Raw genomic sequence first — 16084 nt, 5'->3', positions numbered from 1 at the left:
ACGGATCAGACTGATGCATGAAACACATAATGGGTTTAAATCACTAAGATTTATTAATTTTTTAAAGACTTTTATTTACTTATTTGAGAGAGAGGGAGGGAGAATCTGAAGTAGACTTCCAGCTGAGCACAGAGCCCAAGAGGGAGCTCAATCCCACAACCATGAGATCATGACCTGAGCTGAAACCAAGAGTCGAACACTTAACTGACTGAGCCACCCAGGCATCCCAATCACTAAGATTTGAAAGAGAAAAGAAAAATGGATAAAGGATACAAACGGGAAACTTATTTTAAGAAGCAAATATGAATGATGAAAATATCATCAATCTAGTTATCAAAAGGAAGCAAGTTTTTAAAAAATACAACTTTTTGTCCCTCAGATAAGAATTGTCTACATAGTATCAGTGAGGGTGTAGAAGAATGGATACTTTCATTCAGTGTGGTAGTATAATAAAGTATTCTGATATTTTCTCAAAAGCAATTTAGCAGTACCTATTACAATGTCAAATATTCATCCTTTTTGACCTAAGACACCCACTTCTTGGAGTTTATCCTACAGAAACACTCTTAACACGAGCAGACAGTTATGTTAAGGAGTGTTCACTGCAGGGGCGCCTGGGTGGCTCAGTGGGTTAAAGCCTCTGCCTTCAGCTCAGGTCATGATCCCAGAGTCCTGGGATCGAGCCCCACATCAGGCTCTCTGCTCTGCAGGGAGCCTGCTTCCTCCTCTCTCTCTGCCTGCCTCTCTGCCTAGTTGTGATTTCTCTCTGTCAAATAAATAAAAAATATTAAAAAAAAAAAAAAAAAAGGACTGTTCACTGCAGATGTTTACAGCAGGAAAAAATCAGAAACCACTCAATGCCCGCTGACAGGGGATAAACCATGGCAACAGCACACACTGGAAATAGAATGTGTCAGATCTATGAGCACTAAGATTCAGACATGGTCAAGTATGTTGCTAAGAAAATGACTGTTCTATCCATGAGTCCCTTTGTTAAAATAAACAAAAAGCTGATGTCTCTATAAAAAACTGTGGGAATATACACCAAACTGCTGAAACTGCTGATTTCCTTTTGAGGAGAGAAATCTCAAGGAACTTGTACTTCCTATATAATAAATTTCTATAATATAGAAATATAATGTTTATATTTTTCATGATTCTGCTTAATATCTACAATAGGGCAAAAACAAAAAAGTAGAGTAAAATGGCTTAATTAAAAGTTTAGGGAAGAAAAGAACAGAAAAATTTTAAATTAAGCCACTCTGCTAGTCAGATTCCAGATTTCTGGAGAAAGAACCTACTAGGTACAAACACAGTGGGCCAAACTGCAGCTAAGGAGAAGGGTAGAGGGTCTGTCTGTCCCATTCCTCTTCCAACCTACCAGGTGCCCATGTAAGGAAACTGGCCGAGTAACCACGTAGAATTGGTGGGGACTAAACTCAAGAGGTTTTAGCCTTGTTTTGGAAAGTTCTGATCAAGGACAGCAAGGAAAGCCCCACCCGCTCATGCTTCTCCTGACTCTAGAGCAAGCTAGGTAACTCAACAAGTACTAACCAGGGATTTGTCATTAAAGGTGATCTGAAGCATGAAGTGGCGAACTTTTAAAGTCTGTAACTCCACTTAGTGCAGACCTGTGGTTCCCAAACTTCTTCAGCTCCCAGCACACACAGAAAATAAGAATATCCATCAGGCACACTGCAGCAAAGAGGCTGCTTACTGACGGAATGGCTGGCCCAGAGTCCTGCTCCAGCAGCCCTAGGCATGGTGGGCTGCAAGCATCACTACCACAACACATCTGTAATAATGTCTTGGCACACCTATCAGGAGGCTTTGGTACAGGGAAAACATGTCTTCAAAAAGCTTCTTTCTGGAGTGCCTGGGTGGCTCCGTTAAGTGTCTACCTTTGGCTCAGGTCATGATCCCGGGCTCCTGGGATGGAGTCCCACACTGGGTTCCTTGCTCAGCAGGAAACTGCTTCTCCCTCTGCCTGTTCTGCCTGTCACCCCCCCCCACCCTCTACCCCCGCTTTGAGCTCTCTCTCTCTCCGACAAATAAATAAATAAAATATTTTAAAAAAATAATGTTCCTTCAAAAGTACCATTATGGGAGATGCCTGGGTGGCTAGGTTGGTTAAGCGGCTGCCTTCGGCTCAGGTCATGATTCCACTGTCCTGGGATCGAGTCCCACATCGGGCTCCTTGCTCAACAGGGAGCCTGCTTCTCCCTCTGCCTCTGCCTGCCTCTCTGTCTGCCTGTGGTCACGCACTCTCTCTCTCTAACAAATAAATAAATAAAATCTTTAAAAAAATAAAAGAAGTACCATTATGAGTGCCTGGGTGGCTGAGTAGGTTGGGCTTCTGCCTTCGGCTCAGGTCATGATCTTGGGGTCCTGGGATTGAGCCCCACCTGGGGCTCTCTGCTCAGCAGGGAGCCTGCTTCCCCCTACCCCCCCCCCGCCTGCTGCCTCTCTGCCTACTTGTGATCTCTATCAAATAAATAAATAAAATCTTTAAAGAAAAAAAAACAAAAAACAAAAGTACCTTACAATCATTCAACATGCATTTATTAAGCACCTACTATGTGCCAAACACTGCATTAAGTATGGATATTTGCCTTAAAGCCTGGAGGGGAAAGACTGGGAAATAAGCAGCTCCAATATAATATAAAGCATGCTATCTTAGGGGAAGTACCAGGATTTTTAACCTGAGTCCCATGTCTGGGAAAAGGAAGTCTGTCAACAACTCCTTCCCAGAAGTGACCCACACAAAAGGGTGAAGTGTATTTTAAGCAGAGGGAAGAGCAGGCATAAAGATCTAAATGAAAGAAGTCACAGAAGCAAAACACGTTCTGTATTGTACATGTAGAACAGAAGGGAGTCAATTTAGTAGTTGTAACCAATGTATTTTTGATAAATACAGAACGGAGCTGAACAGAAAGCCAATCACCACAAAAGTCGGGAAAGCATATGCCTTCCTACACAACAACCAATCAAACATAAGCTTTGAGAAAAGTTTATTTGGGGAAATGAGAAACTTCTTTATGATAAAATCTATAAGAACAGACAACACTATTGATTTGCAAGTACTATGAGCTTATACATGAAGTTCAGAGCAATTTTTACTCTGGTGGCAGAGGTTCACACTCAATACGAACAAGACACTACCCATTTTTTAAGGCAAAAGCTCATTCAAATATTTGATCTAATACTTCATTTAAAGAAATGAAAAAGCAAAAGAACTCCCAGATAATTAGTATATAAGTTTCTTGTTCTTAAAAACAATAAATAGCTTAGAAATTAACTCAAATATATACATTATCTTCCTCTTTCTCTCATATGGAACTAAATAGAGTTGGTGTCATAAGAGAAATTAGGCTTAATATTTACCTCTCTGCCTGTAAGGATGTGTCTTGCCAATTTCACTTTTGCAAAATTCCCCTTGCCGATTGTTTTCAACAGTCTGTAGTTTCCGATGTGAGGTTGTTCATCAGCACAGGAAGCTATAGAGTTTCTACACCGAGCTCCAGAGCGCCCAGTGCGAGAGGTAACTTCTGGCCGCCCATCTCCATGTGACGTGTGCTACAATATAACATACACAAAAATAAGGAAATGAGAGAACACATGGTACTTGCCAAATTTTAAGAGCCCCTAGTTGCAGAAACAAAACATTACTGCTTTATTTTTAATCTTAATGCATCTAGCACTTTAAAGGAATTTGCCCAACATGATCTAAATTTATGAGGAAAAGAAAATGCTGAGAAGAAAAATATCAAGGGTTGAAGTGGGTGTTCAGAAGGAAATGAGATATTTTCTGTATGTGGCTGCAACATAAAATAGGAGTAACAAGACTGCCTTACAGTCATAAAGAATGTAACCTGTCCATCAGCTATTAAGTGCACCTGTACATATGATCCCTCACCAGAGGAGGAGATTTTTGTGATTTATTCAGGGCCACATCACTATTTAGTGAAAGATCCAAAGAGAATCTGTATCCCCAATTTCTTTCTACACTATGCTGCTAACAGTAATTCAAAATAATGTGTTTCAAGAAGCAGCCATTAGAGAGCACAGGCAATTAACTTCTCTGACAGAGGCTGTAGCAACTTTTTCCTGGACAGGTCCCCTGAGGCAAGGGAAACAAATGCAAAAATAAATAACTGGGACTACATTAAAATATAAAACTTCTGCGCAGCAAAGGAAACATTCAATAGAACTAAAAGGCAACCTGCGGAATGGGAAAAGATATCTGCAAATGATGTATTTGTTAAAGAGTTAGTATTCAAAATATATAAAGAACTTATCAAATTCAACACCCAAAACCCAAATAATCCAGTTTTTAAAAAAATGTAAAGACATGAACAGACATTTCTCCAAAGGCATACAGATGACCAACAGACACATGAAAAGCAGCTCATTATGACTCATCATCAGTGAAATTCAAATTAAAACTACAATGTGATATCACCTCACACCTGTCAGAAGGCTAAAATCAACAATACAAGAAACAACAGGTGTTGATGAGGACATGGAGAAAGGCGAACCCTCATGCACTGCTGGTGGGAATGCACACTGGTGCAGCCACTTTGGAGAACAGTGCGGACGTTCCTCAAAAAGTTAAAAATAGAGCTACCCTATGACCCAGCAATCACACTACTTCGGTATTTACACTCAAAAAACAAAAACACTACTGCAAAGGGGTACATGCATCCCTATTATTGAGCAGCATTATTTCCAATAGCCAAGATGTGGAAACAGCCCGATGTCCACGGACTGATGAATGGATAAAGGAGATACAGGGGTACCTGGGCAGCTCTGTCTGTTGAGCATCTACTGCTCAGTCCGTTGAGCTCAGGTCATGATCTTAGAGTCCTGGGAGTGAGCCCCGTGTCAGGTTCCCTGTTCACGGGGAGTCACTTCTCCCTCTTCCTCTGCTCCACCCTCCACTGCTCTCTAATAAATAAACCTCAAAAAAAAAAAAAAAAAAAAAGAGATACACGCACACACATACACACACAATGAAATATTATTCACCCATAAAAAGGAATGAAATTTTGTTATTTGCAACAACATGGATGGATCTAGAGGGCATAAATGCAAAGCAAAGTCAGTCAGAGAAAGACAGATACCATATGATTTCACTCATATGTGGAATTTAAGGAATTCCAATCCACAGATGTGTAAAGGGCAGGGGGAAGAGAGAGACAGGGAGACAAACCAAGAACAGACTCCTAATTACAGAGAACTGATGGTTACCGGGGGGAGGTGGGTGAGGGAGTGGGGGAAAAGGTGATGGGGATTAGGGGGCACGCCTGGTTCAATGAGCACCGGGTCATATATGGAATTGTTGAGTCACTATATCATACACCTTTAACTAATATAACACCATACATTAACTGGAATTAAAATAAAAACTTTAGGGGTGCCTGGGTGGCTCAGTGGGTTAGAGCCTCTGTCTTCAGCTTGGGTCACGATCCTGGGGTCCTGGGATTGAGCCCCATGTCAGGCTCTGTGCTTGGCAGGGAGCCTGCTTCCCACCTCTCTCTCTGCCTGCCTCTCTGCCTACTGGTGATCTCTATCAAATAAATAAATAAAATTTTTAAAAACAAATAAAATAAAATAAAAACTTAAAAAAAAAACCCCAGCTAGACTATGTGGTCCTTGATAAATGTTAGATGAATACTCAATATGCTCCATAAAAGTAAAACAAATCATACATACTTCTAAGCATATTAAATAGAAAGGTACTAGAATTACAAACATCCAGTGTGTACAATCCTGCATGTATAAACATCCAGCTGCTTCGTGCTTCCTTTTGCCCCACACGAAGGATGCTCTGGCCTCTCAGGGCACTGCTCTCTCTCCCAGTACTCATACATACACAGGAAATCTTCATTCTTTTCTCTTTTCTTTTTATCCAGGAAAATGTCCCTTCTTTCTCCTGGTACTCTCACTACTAGATCAAAACAAGCCTGAATCCAGCTGACAAGCATACATGTCAAGGAAGAACGAGTGTTCTAAAGTGAAAGCTTAAGCATTTGTGCAACTAGCTTCTGAAGTCTTCAGAGACGTTTTTCAGAATTTCCCTGTTAAACTCCATCTACTTTCTCATATCCTCTAATTAAACATTTCTCCCTCACGTACCAGGTTTTAGGATAGGTTCACTTCTGTTTTATTTAATTATGATATAATACTGCATGCACACAGTTTTTTTTGTTTTTATTGTCAATGTATTATTTTAAGTAAAATAGGCTTTTATGAACCAGCTACAAATGTAAGTCATTTGTAATACTGTTCCTATAACAAAAAGGATTCTAATTTCCAAATAAGAACTTTGGAGAAATAGCCTATTTATAAATGAGGATCTGTTTATCAAAGAAATAAAACTAAAACAGCAACTAAGTTATAAGAGGAGAGCTTCACACAAAACAGGTACACTTGTAAATAAAACGTGCTGCTGGGGCACCTGGGTGGCTCAGTAGGTTAAGCCTCTGCCTTCGGCTCAGGTCATGATCTCAGGGTCCTGGGATCGAGCCCCGCATCGGGCTCTCTGCTCTGCGGTGAGCCTGCTTCTCCGTCTCTCTCTGCCTGCCTCTCTGCCCACTTGTGATCTCTCTCTCTCTGTCAAATAAATAAAATCTTTTTAAAAATAAATAAATAAAAATAAGAATTAAAAAATGTGCTGCTGTAATGCAATTTTGTATATCAAATGGAGTATGGTTTTATTTATTTATTTATAAAGATTTTATTTATTTATTTGACAGAGAGACACAGTGAGAGAGGGAACACAAGCAGGGGGAGTGAGAGAGGGAGAAGCATGAGAGGGAGAAGCAGGATTCCCGCTGAGCGGGGAGCCCAATGTGGAGCTTAATCTCAGGACTGAGATCATGACCTAAGCCGAAGGCAGATGCTCAATGACTGAGCCACCCAGGCACCTCTGGAGTATAGTTGTAAAAGAATTCTGGTGAGGTACCTGGGTGGTTCAGCTCGTTAAGCATCACTCTCTTGGTTTCAGCTCAGCTCATCTCATGGGCTGTGGTATGATACAGCCCTGGTCAGGCTCTGAGGTCAGCAGGGAGTCTGCTTAAAGTTTCTCTCCCTCTGTTCCCAACCCTGCAAGCCCACAAAGGCATACATGCACTCCCTCTCTCTCTCTCAAATAAATTAAGTCTTAAAAAAAATTTGGTGATCATGTTTGTTATCGTTTATTTCCAAACTAGATTTAAGTTTCAAGAAAATGGGTACAGTAACTTACTATTCTTTAGATCTTAGAACAGTAGTTGGCACAGAGCAGGGACTTAGTAAGTATTAGAATGACTATAACATATAATACAATACTATCACTCTAGTGTTCAGATGCTTAGATTATGGGAAATTTCTCTTTTCTATCTTCCAAATCGAACTTTTCTTCATTCATTCATTCATTCATTCATTCAAATATTTACTGAGTGATGATACGGTAATTTTTTAAACTTAAAAAAAAAAGGACTTTATTTGAGAGAGAGCACGTGCGTGTGCAGGCACATGAGTAGGGGGAGGGCAGAGGGAGAAGCAGACTCCCCACTAAGCAGGGAGCCCAACTCAAGGTTCAGTCCCAGGAATCACAACCTGAACTGAAGGCAGCTGCTTAACTGACTGAGTCACCCAGGCACCCCAGATTTTATGTATGTATGTGCCAGGCTATGTTTTGGGTACTGGAAACACAGCGGTGCATAAAACAAAAAATCTGTCCCCATGAGCTACATGTCAAGTGGTTTTACTATTTACACAATGAAAATACAGTCATTAAAATTATACTACTATCTGGGTGCCTGGATGGCTCAATTGGTTGAGCATCTGCCTTTGGCTCAGGTCATGATCCCACGGGATCAAGTCCCACGTCAGGTTCCCTGCTCTGAGGGGAGCCTCTTCTCCCTCTACTTCTGCCTCTCTGTCCCTCATGAATAAATAAATTAAAAAAAAAATTATATTACTATCCAAAATTTGGGTTAAAAAGCTTTTGTAATGTAAAAATTATTTTCTAATTTAAATGTTTTATAAATCCAGCTTTTCATGCATTATTTTCTAGAGTGAGGCACAGTTAAATGGACAAAATATTAACACATGCAAATCAACTGTCTTCTATTGCACGTAAAATAGGAGTATTAAAAGAATCTTAAAATGCACCGACATCCAAAGTTTATACCTTTGCTTATTCTTACTTCCCAACCTACTTATGATAAAAGAGTACCTCTTTAGCATCCACTAGATGTAACCTTCAGAAGGACAAGTATTTTTGTCTGTTTTGTTCATTATCAGATACTCCCAGAACTTGGGAGCAGTATCTGGCACAGAGCAGCTGTGCAGTACATTGTTTCTGAATGAATGGGAAAAGAATTCCAGGTCCTCTGTGATCTAATCTGTTCTTCCTTTCAGGCTACAGCATCCACTATTCTGTAGCACGGTCCGGTCCCTCAGTTTGAGTGCCCTTTCTTCTCTTCAAACCTAAGAAAACCCTACTCATTCCTTTATCTTTGGATCATTTGTTACTGTTTTTATGAAGCTTTCCATGACTCTTCCTGAAACCCATCAGATTTTTTTTCTTTTCCTTTGGGTTCCGGAGGTACTTTGTATCTATCTATATTATGCTACTTTGTTGTAGACAATACTATTATCCAACATATTGACTCTTTAGCTTCTGGGTTTGTGGAGGAGTCTGACTTCACAAAGGAACTCACACCGGCTTCCCTCACTTGAGTTGGCACAGCCATGTGCCTAAGTTTAGCCAATGGGATGTAAGTGAAAGTGACATGGCATTCCCACGCAGAAGCACTTAACTGCTGGTGCTTGACTCCAACCATTTTCTGCTCTCCTAAATCCTGAGCATTGCCCAAAGGCACAAGGAAGGCCACAGGACCAAACTGGCCTGGGCAGGGAGCTCAATCTTCATGGAGCCAATGAGCCCTCTGGCAAACTGTATAAACAAAGGTTTTCACTGCATTAATCCACTAGAATTTGAATTGTGTATGTTATCACAGTATAACTCAACCTAAACTAATATACTCATTTATACCAAACTAATATACTCATGCAAATAAACAATCATAACACAAACCCAAAAGAAACTTCTATTTCCCCCATTAGCCTATAAACTCAGACAACAGAGTGAAATATATAATGCTTATTAAATTACAAGAGAGTTAAACTTAGTATATTTAGTTTGATGTTTCCTTAACATAAAGTCCTTAAATTTAAAAAATCTAATGGTGCCTGGCTGGTTCAGTTGGTAAAGCACGGGACTCTTGATCTCGGGGTTGTGAGTTAGAGCGCCATGTTGGGTGTACAGATTACTTTAAAATCTTTTTTGGGGGGCGCCTGGGTGGCTCAGTTGGTTAAGCAGCTGCCTTCAGCTCAGGTCATGGTTCCAGGGTCCTGGGATCGAGCCCCATATCCGACTTCCTGCTCAGCGGAGAGCCTGCTTCTCTCTCCCTCTGCCTGCTGCTCTGCTTATTTGTGCTATCTCTCTGTCAAATAAATAAATAAAATCTTTAAAAAAAATAAATAATTTTTTTTTTTAAGTTTTGTTTATTCATTTGAGAGCACAAGCAGGGGCAACAGCAGGAGAAGAGGCAGAGAGCCTCCTTCTCTGAGCAGGGAGCCCAACATGGGGCTCAATCCCAGGACCCTGAGATCATGACCTGAGCAGAAGGCAGACACTTCACTGACTGAGCCACCCAAGTGCCCCAAAATCTTTTTTAAAAAAAGATTTTTATTATTTGAGGGACGCCTGGGTGGCTCAGTCGGTAAAGCTGCTGCCTTCGGCTCAGGTCATGATCCCAGGGTCCTGGGATCAAGTCCCTCATCAGGTTCCTTGCTCGGCACGGAGCCTGCTTCTCTCTCCGCCTTTGACTGCCACTCTGCCTACTTGTGCGTGCGCTCTCTATCTCTCTGACAAATAATTAAATGAAATCTTGGGGAAAAAAAGATTTTATTATTTGAGACAGAGAGCAAGAGAGAGTGAGAGAGCAGGAGCACGGGGAAAGGTAGAGGGGTAGCAGAGAGCCTGAAGTAGTGCTCCATCCTGGACTCCAGCATCATGACCTGAGCTGAAGGCAGAGACTTAACCAACTGAGCTACTCAGGTACCCCTTAAAAATGAAATCTTAACAAAAAAAATTCTAATGTGTTTAACTTAAAAAAAAATTCTCTCAAAAAAAAAAAAAAACAAGAAACAACAAACACCTCTCAAAACAGAAGCAATGTATTCATCAGGGATATTGGCCTATGGTCTTCTAGTAGGGTCCTTTTCCAGTTAAAACTTATTTCTTAAGCAGACTTCTCAAATTTCAGGTTGGTGCTTTCAGGTAGGTAGAAAGGCAAACCTGGAATCGTATTTACTATGTTAAAAAAAATTAAAGATAATTTCTGGGGGTGTATGTGTGTCTAAGGTATATCCTCATTTGTGTCTTCCAGTTACATAATTATTTAAATTTGATGGCTCTTATACATGGACACATTTTTAAATAACAGGTACAACATAAAATGGAATGCATTCCCCATTCTTTTTCTTATTGCTTCTTACATTAGTTTGATATGGCCCTGTAACAGTTGGTAGTGCTTCTACTTGGCCTTCATTTTATTCTTCCCATGCTTCTATCAGTGACCCTAAAGGAAAAAAAAAATCTCTAATCTTATGGCACTCAGTGTGGATACTAATCATTTTTTTTTTAAGATTTTATTTATTTATTTGACAGACAGAGATCACAAGCAGGCAGAGAGGCAGACAGAGAGAGAGAGAGAGAGAGAGAGAGGGGAAGGGAAGCAGGCTCCCCGTTGAGCAGAGAGCCCGATGCGGGGCTCGATCTCAGGACCCTGGGATCATGACCTGAGCTGAAGGCAGAGGCTTTAACCCACTGAGCCACCCAGGCGCCCCGATACTAATCATTTTAACAAATAATTCTAAATTCTTGTACTATTAGCCAATTAGTTCATGCATAGGCTTTTTCCCCCCTTCTCCCTAAGGAGCCAGCCAGTAAACAACTCGAGGACCAAAAAAATAAAAAGTTATAGGATCCTTCATTATTCATATTACAATATTGTATGGCAGCACTAGGCATGTAACTGGTACTCAAAGCTGTTAAATTTAGTTCTTAAAGATTAAGGGAGTCCCGAAACCTCTGTCCCATGGATTTGAGCTTACAGCGCTTCAGCAAGCATGAAAATGAGATTACAGACACTGCTACTGAAAATAATCAGAAGCAAAAGCCAAGGACAGGAAATTATTAACAAATTCATAAAGTGTCCATTTTCAAACTAAAAACTCTAATGCAAAACATTTAATTTTCCAGGTGATATATTAGAGAATGGAGCAAACAATATAGCTACCTACTCAATATTAAATTCTCCCTTCTTCATTACCAAAAGAACCTGGATGTGTCTGGCAAGGCTACAAGGCCAATTAAATAATTATTTTCTCAAACTTAGATGTACCATATGGCTTGGTTCTGGCCAGTTCTCATTAATGAAGGCCATGGGGGGGGGTGGGTTCCGGGAAAATCTTTTGTTTCTCATAAAGGGAAACAGATACGCTAGTACGGTCCCTTTCTCCTTTCTCGTGCCTTCAAAATACAACCATAACTGAAGATGTAGAAGTTATCCTGTAGCCATAAGGTCTCAAACATGAAAGAAAAGACAAAGGTTTTTTTTTTTTTTTTTAAAAAAAACTACCAAGTCCAGGAGCGCCTGGGTGGCTCCGTTGTTAAGTGTCTGCCTTCTCATGATCCCAGGGTCCTGGGATCTGAGCCCTGCATGGGGCTCCCTGCTCCAAGGGAGGCCTGCTTCACCCTCTCCCACTCTCCCTGCTTGTGTTCCCTCTCTCACTGTCTCTCTCTCTGTCAAATAAAATCTTAAAAAAAAAAAAAAAATGAAAATAAAAACCACCAACTCCAATATTATTATACTACTGAACCAAAGCTAGAAGCTCCCTAGATGTCTTTTGTGAGAAAAGCAAATCCCTATTTGGTTAAGCCATTATGTTAGGGTTTTTTACTTTAGGCCGAAGTATTACTAACTGTTATAGGGCTCTATCAATGCTAATGTAAGAAGCAATAAGAAAAATGAATGGGGAACGCATTCCATATTATGTTATACATATTAGTTTTTCTCTTAAAAAAAGTCCACATGTAAGAGTCATCAAACATAAATCATACAACCAAGAGATACAAATGAGAATATACCTAAGGTACACACCAAATTTTATTTTTAATTTACCATAATAAATATGGTTCCAGGCTTGTCTTTATGTCTATCTGGGAAACCATCAACCTGAAACTCGAGAAGCCGACTTAAATCAGGTTTAAGCAGAAAAGGACACTACTAAAAAAAAAACCAAGAGGCCAATATCCCTGATGAATATGATGCAAAAATTCTCCATTCTCAATATTAGCACACTGAATTCAGCAGCAAAATGAAAGAACCATTTACCATGATCAAGAGGGATTTATCACTGGGATGTAAGGATAATTTGGCATATCAATCAATGTGATATACCACATTAACAGTAAAAGAAAATAATCGCATGATCATCTTGATAGACACAGAAAAGGCATCCAACAAAATCCTGGACTTAAAGTCAACATCCACTTATGGCGAAAACTCTTGACAAATTAGGCAATGAAAGAACATTATCTTGACATAAAAAGGCTAATATACGTGAGAACTACAGCTAACATCATAATAAATGGTGAAAGGATAAAAAGCTTTTCCTTTAAGATCAGGACAAGACAAGGGTACCCACTCTCAAAACTCCAATTCAACAAAGTACCAGAAGTCCTAATGGGAACAATCAGTCAAGGAAAAAAAAAGGTATCAGAATTGGAAAAGAAGTAAAATAATCTCTATTTGCAAAAGATATGATTTTATAGGGGTGCCTGGAAGAACACATGACTCTCAATCTCAGGAGTAAATTGTAAATGCAAGCCCCACACTGGGTGGAGAGATTACTTTTAAAACAAAATCTTGAAGAAAAAAAAGACATGATTTTTTAACTTTTATTTTTTTACCGTAGTAAATATGGCTCCAGTCTTGTCCTTGTATCTATCTGGCAAAGCACCAGATACCAGTCTTGTCCTTGTATCTACCTGGCAAAGCACCAGATACAGAAAACCCTAAAGACTCAACCAAAAAACTGTTGGGATATAATCAATATTAATATAATCAATGAACTCAGTGAAGTTGCAAGATACAGAATTGAATTTAAAAAGCAGTAGTGTTTCTATAAACTAACAGTAAGATTTTTTATTTTCAAAGATTTTTATTTATTTGTCAGAGAGAGCGAGCACAAGCAGGGGGAGGAGCTGGCAGAGGGAAACGCAGGATTCCCACTGAGCAAGGAGCCCGACACAGGACTCAATCCCAGGGCCCTAGGATCATGACCAGAGCCAAAGGGAGATGCTTAAATCAACTGAGACACCCAGGCATCCCTAACAATGAGATCTTTAAAAAGTTAATTAATTAATTAATTATAAATCACAAATCACAAGCAAGGGAAGGGCAGAGGGAGAGAGAGAATCTCAAGCTGACTCTGTGCTGAACCTGAAGCCCAATGTAGGGCTTGATCTAATGACCCTCAGATCAGGAACTAAGCCAAAATCAAGAGCCTGCCGCTTAACCAACTGAACCACTCAGGTAACACCACTAACGATGAGATTTCTGAAAAGAAAGAAATCGATCCCATTTACAACAGCATCAAAAAGAATAAAATATTTAGGAGTAAATTAAAGATATGAAAGATCTCCATACTGAAAACTGTAAGACACCAAAGAAAGAAACTGAAGACAACACAAATATCCTGTGTTCATGTGTTGGAAGAATTAATACTGTTAAATGTCAATACTACTAATAGCCATCTGTAGATTCAATACAATCTATCGAGATTCCAATGGCATTCTTACAGAAGTAGAAAAAAACACTCCTAAAATTTATATGGAACCACAAAAGACCTCAAATAGCCCAAGAAATGTGGAGAAGGAAACAAGCAGGAGGTGTCACGACTCCTGGTTTCAAACTATACTATAAAGATATATTATGATAATAAATGGTACAATAAAGGCATAAAAGTAAACAGATCAAAAGAACAGAACGGAGAGCCCAGAAATAAACCCAAGCATATCCAGTCAACTAGTATTTGACAAGGGAGCCAAGAATACTCAATGGAGAAAAGACCATCTCTTCAATAAATGATGCTGAGATAACTGGCTACTCATGTAAAAAAATGAAACTGGACTCATATATCTTATAACACTCACAAAAATTAACCTGAAATGGATTAAAAACTTAAATGTAAGACCTGAACAAAGCTCCTGAGGCATGGGTCTCAGTAATGATTTTTTGGATATGACACTTAAGGCACAAACAATAAAATAAAAAATAAACAAGCAGGACTATATTAAACTAAAGAGCTTCTGCAGAGCAAAAGAAAGCATCAATAAAGTGAAAAGACAACGTATAGAATGGGATAACATTTGCGAACTAAATATCTATTAAGGAGTTAATAACCAAAACACACAGAGGGGGCGCCTGGGTGGCTCAGTGGGTTAAGGCCTCTGCCTTCGGCTCGGGTCATGGTCTCAGGGTCCTGAGATCGAGCCCCGCATCGGGCTCTCTGCTCAGCGGGGAGCCTGCTTCCTCCTCTGTCTCTCTGCCTGCCTCTCTGACTACTTGTGATCTCTGTCTATCAAATAAATAAATAAAATCTTAAAAAAAAAAAAAAAAAACACACACACAGAGAACTCATACAACTCAAGAGCAAAAAACAACCCAATTAAAAAATGGGCAAAAGGACTTGGAAGATTTCTCTAAAGAAGATATACAAAAGGCTAATACGTACATGAAAAGATGCTCAACATCACTAGTCATTAGGAAAAATGCAAATTAGAACCACAACAAGGTATCAGTTCGTGCCTGTCAAAGTGGCTATGATCAAAAAGACAAAAAAAGTATAAAGCAGGTAGAAACTACCTTAATCAAGTATACAAGCTCTCTGGAGAAAGCTTTAAATTTTTAATAAAAGACATAAAGATACTCAAATAATGGAAATTCCATGCCCTGGCATACTAAAAATTTTATCCAAATTAATCTACAGGTTCAATGCAATCTCAATTAAATTTTCCAGTTAGGAGTTTCCAAATCAATTTTTTTTAAGTTTTTGTGTAATTTTAATCTTACTCTGAAGTTTACATGGATGAATAATTGCCAGGTCAGCCTTGACAAAAGAGATTAAAAAAAAAAAAAAAAGCTCGGAAACAAAAAGTGATCAAGGTTAGTTAGCATAAGCATAACAAAACATGTTTCTAATATGTACTCTCTAACAGCATTGCACTGAGAGAGACATGACATCTTTTCTGGACATTCTTGCCAAAAATATATAATCTTAATCTAATTGTGAGAGAACGTCAGACAAACTTAAATTGAGAGACATTCCACAAAATAACTGACCAGTACTTGTCAAAACTGTCAAGTGCAAGCATGCCTGGGTGGCATGGTCAGTTAAGTGACAGACTGGTGATATCAGGTCAGGTTGTGATCTCAGAGCTGTGAGACTGAGCCCCACAGCAGGATCCACACTCAGCGAGGAGTCTGCTTGGGATTCTCTCCCTCTCCCTCTGTCCCTTCCCCCACTGGTGTGCGTGCACTCTCTCTCTTTAAAATAAAACTGTCAAGAGCATAAAAGATAAACCATTAAAAATTGGAGAAGACTAAGGAGACACAATAACTAAATGTAATGTGGGATCTCTGACTGGATCCTAGAAAAGAAAAAAAAACCCTGAAGAAAAACTAGTGAAAATTCAAATAAATTCTAGAATCATCATCATTAACACTGTCAAACCAATATCAATTTTCTGGCTTTCACAACTGAATCATGGTTATATAGGTGTTAACATTAGGGGAAGCTGGGTGAAAGGCATACATGAACCCTGTACTACGTTGGCAATTTTTATCTAAGTGTACAATTATTTTAAAATAAAAAGTTCAATAGAGGGGCGCCTGGGTGGCTCAGTGGGTTAAACCGCTGCCTTCGGCTCAGGTCATGATCTCAGGGTCCTGGGATCAAG

General features: G+C 39.5%; 1 protein-coding gene across 9 annotated transcripts in view; it reads right to left on the bottom strand.

Annotated features, from left to right (window-relative positions):
- MARK3 (microtubule affinity regulating kinase 3) overlaps positions 1-16084 on the bottom strand; it is a 112647-nt gene that overhangs the window by 81554 nt on the left and 15009 nt on the right. For 8 of the 9 annotated variants that reach the window (XM_046010402.1, XM_046010403.1, XM_046010405.1 and 5 more), the window contains exon 2: positions 3385-3576. The exons of the other annotated variant lie outside the window; for it this stretch is intronic. In XM_046010402.1, coding sequence (XP_045866358.1) covers positions 3385-3576 — 192 coding nt within the window. The remainder of the gene's footprint in view (positions 1-3384; positions 3577-16084) is intronic. 9 annotated transcript variants of the gene reach the window in all.

Source organism: Meles meles, chromosome 6 (genome assembly GCF_922984935.1).
Source record: "Meles meles chromosome 6, mMelMel3.1 paternal haplotype, whole genome shotgun sequence".
In the NCBI taxonomy this organism is placed as follows: Eukaryota; Metazoa; Chordata; class Mammalia; order Carnivora; family Mustelidae; genus Meles; species Meles meles.
This window is presented reverse-complemented; position numbering and strand designations above follow the sequence as displayed.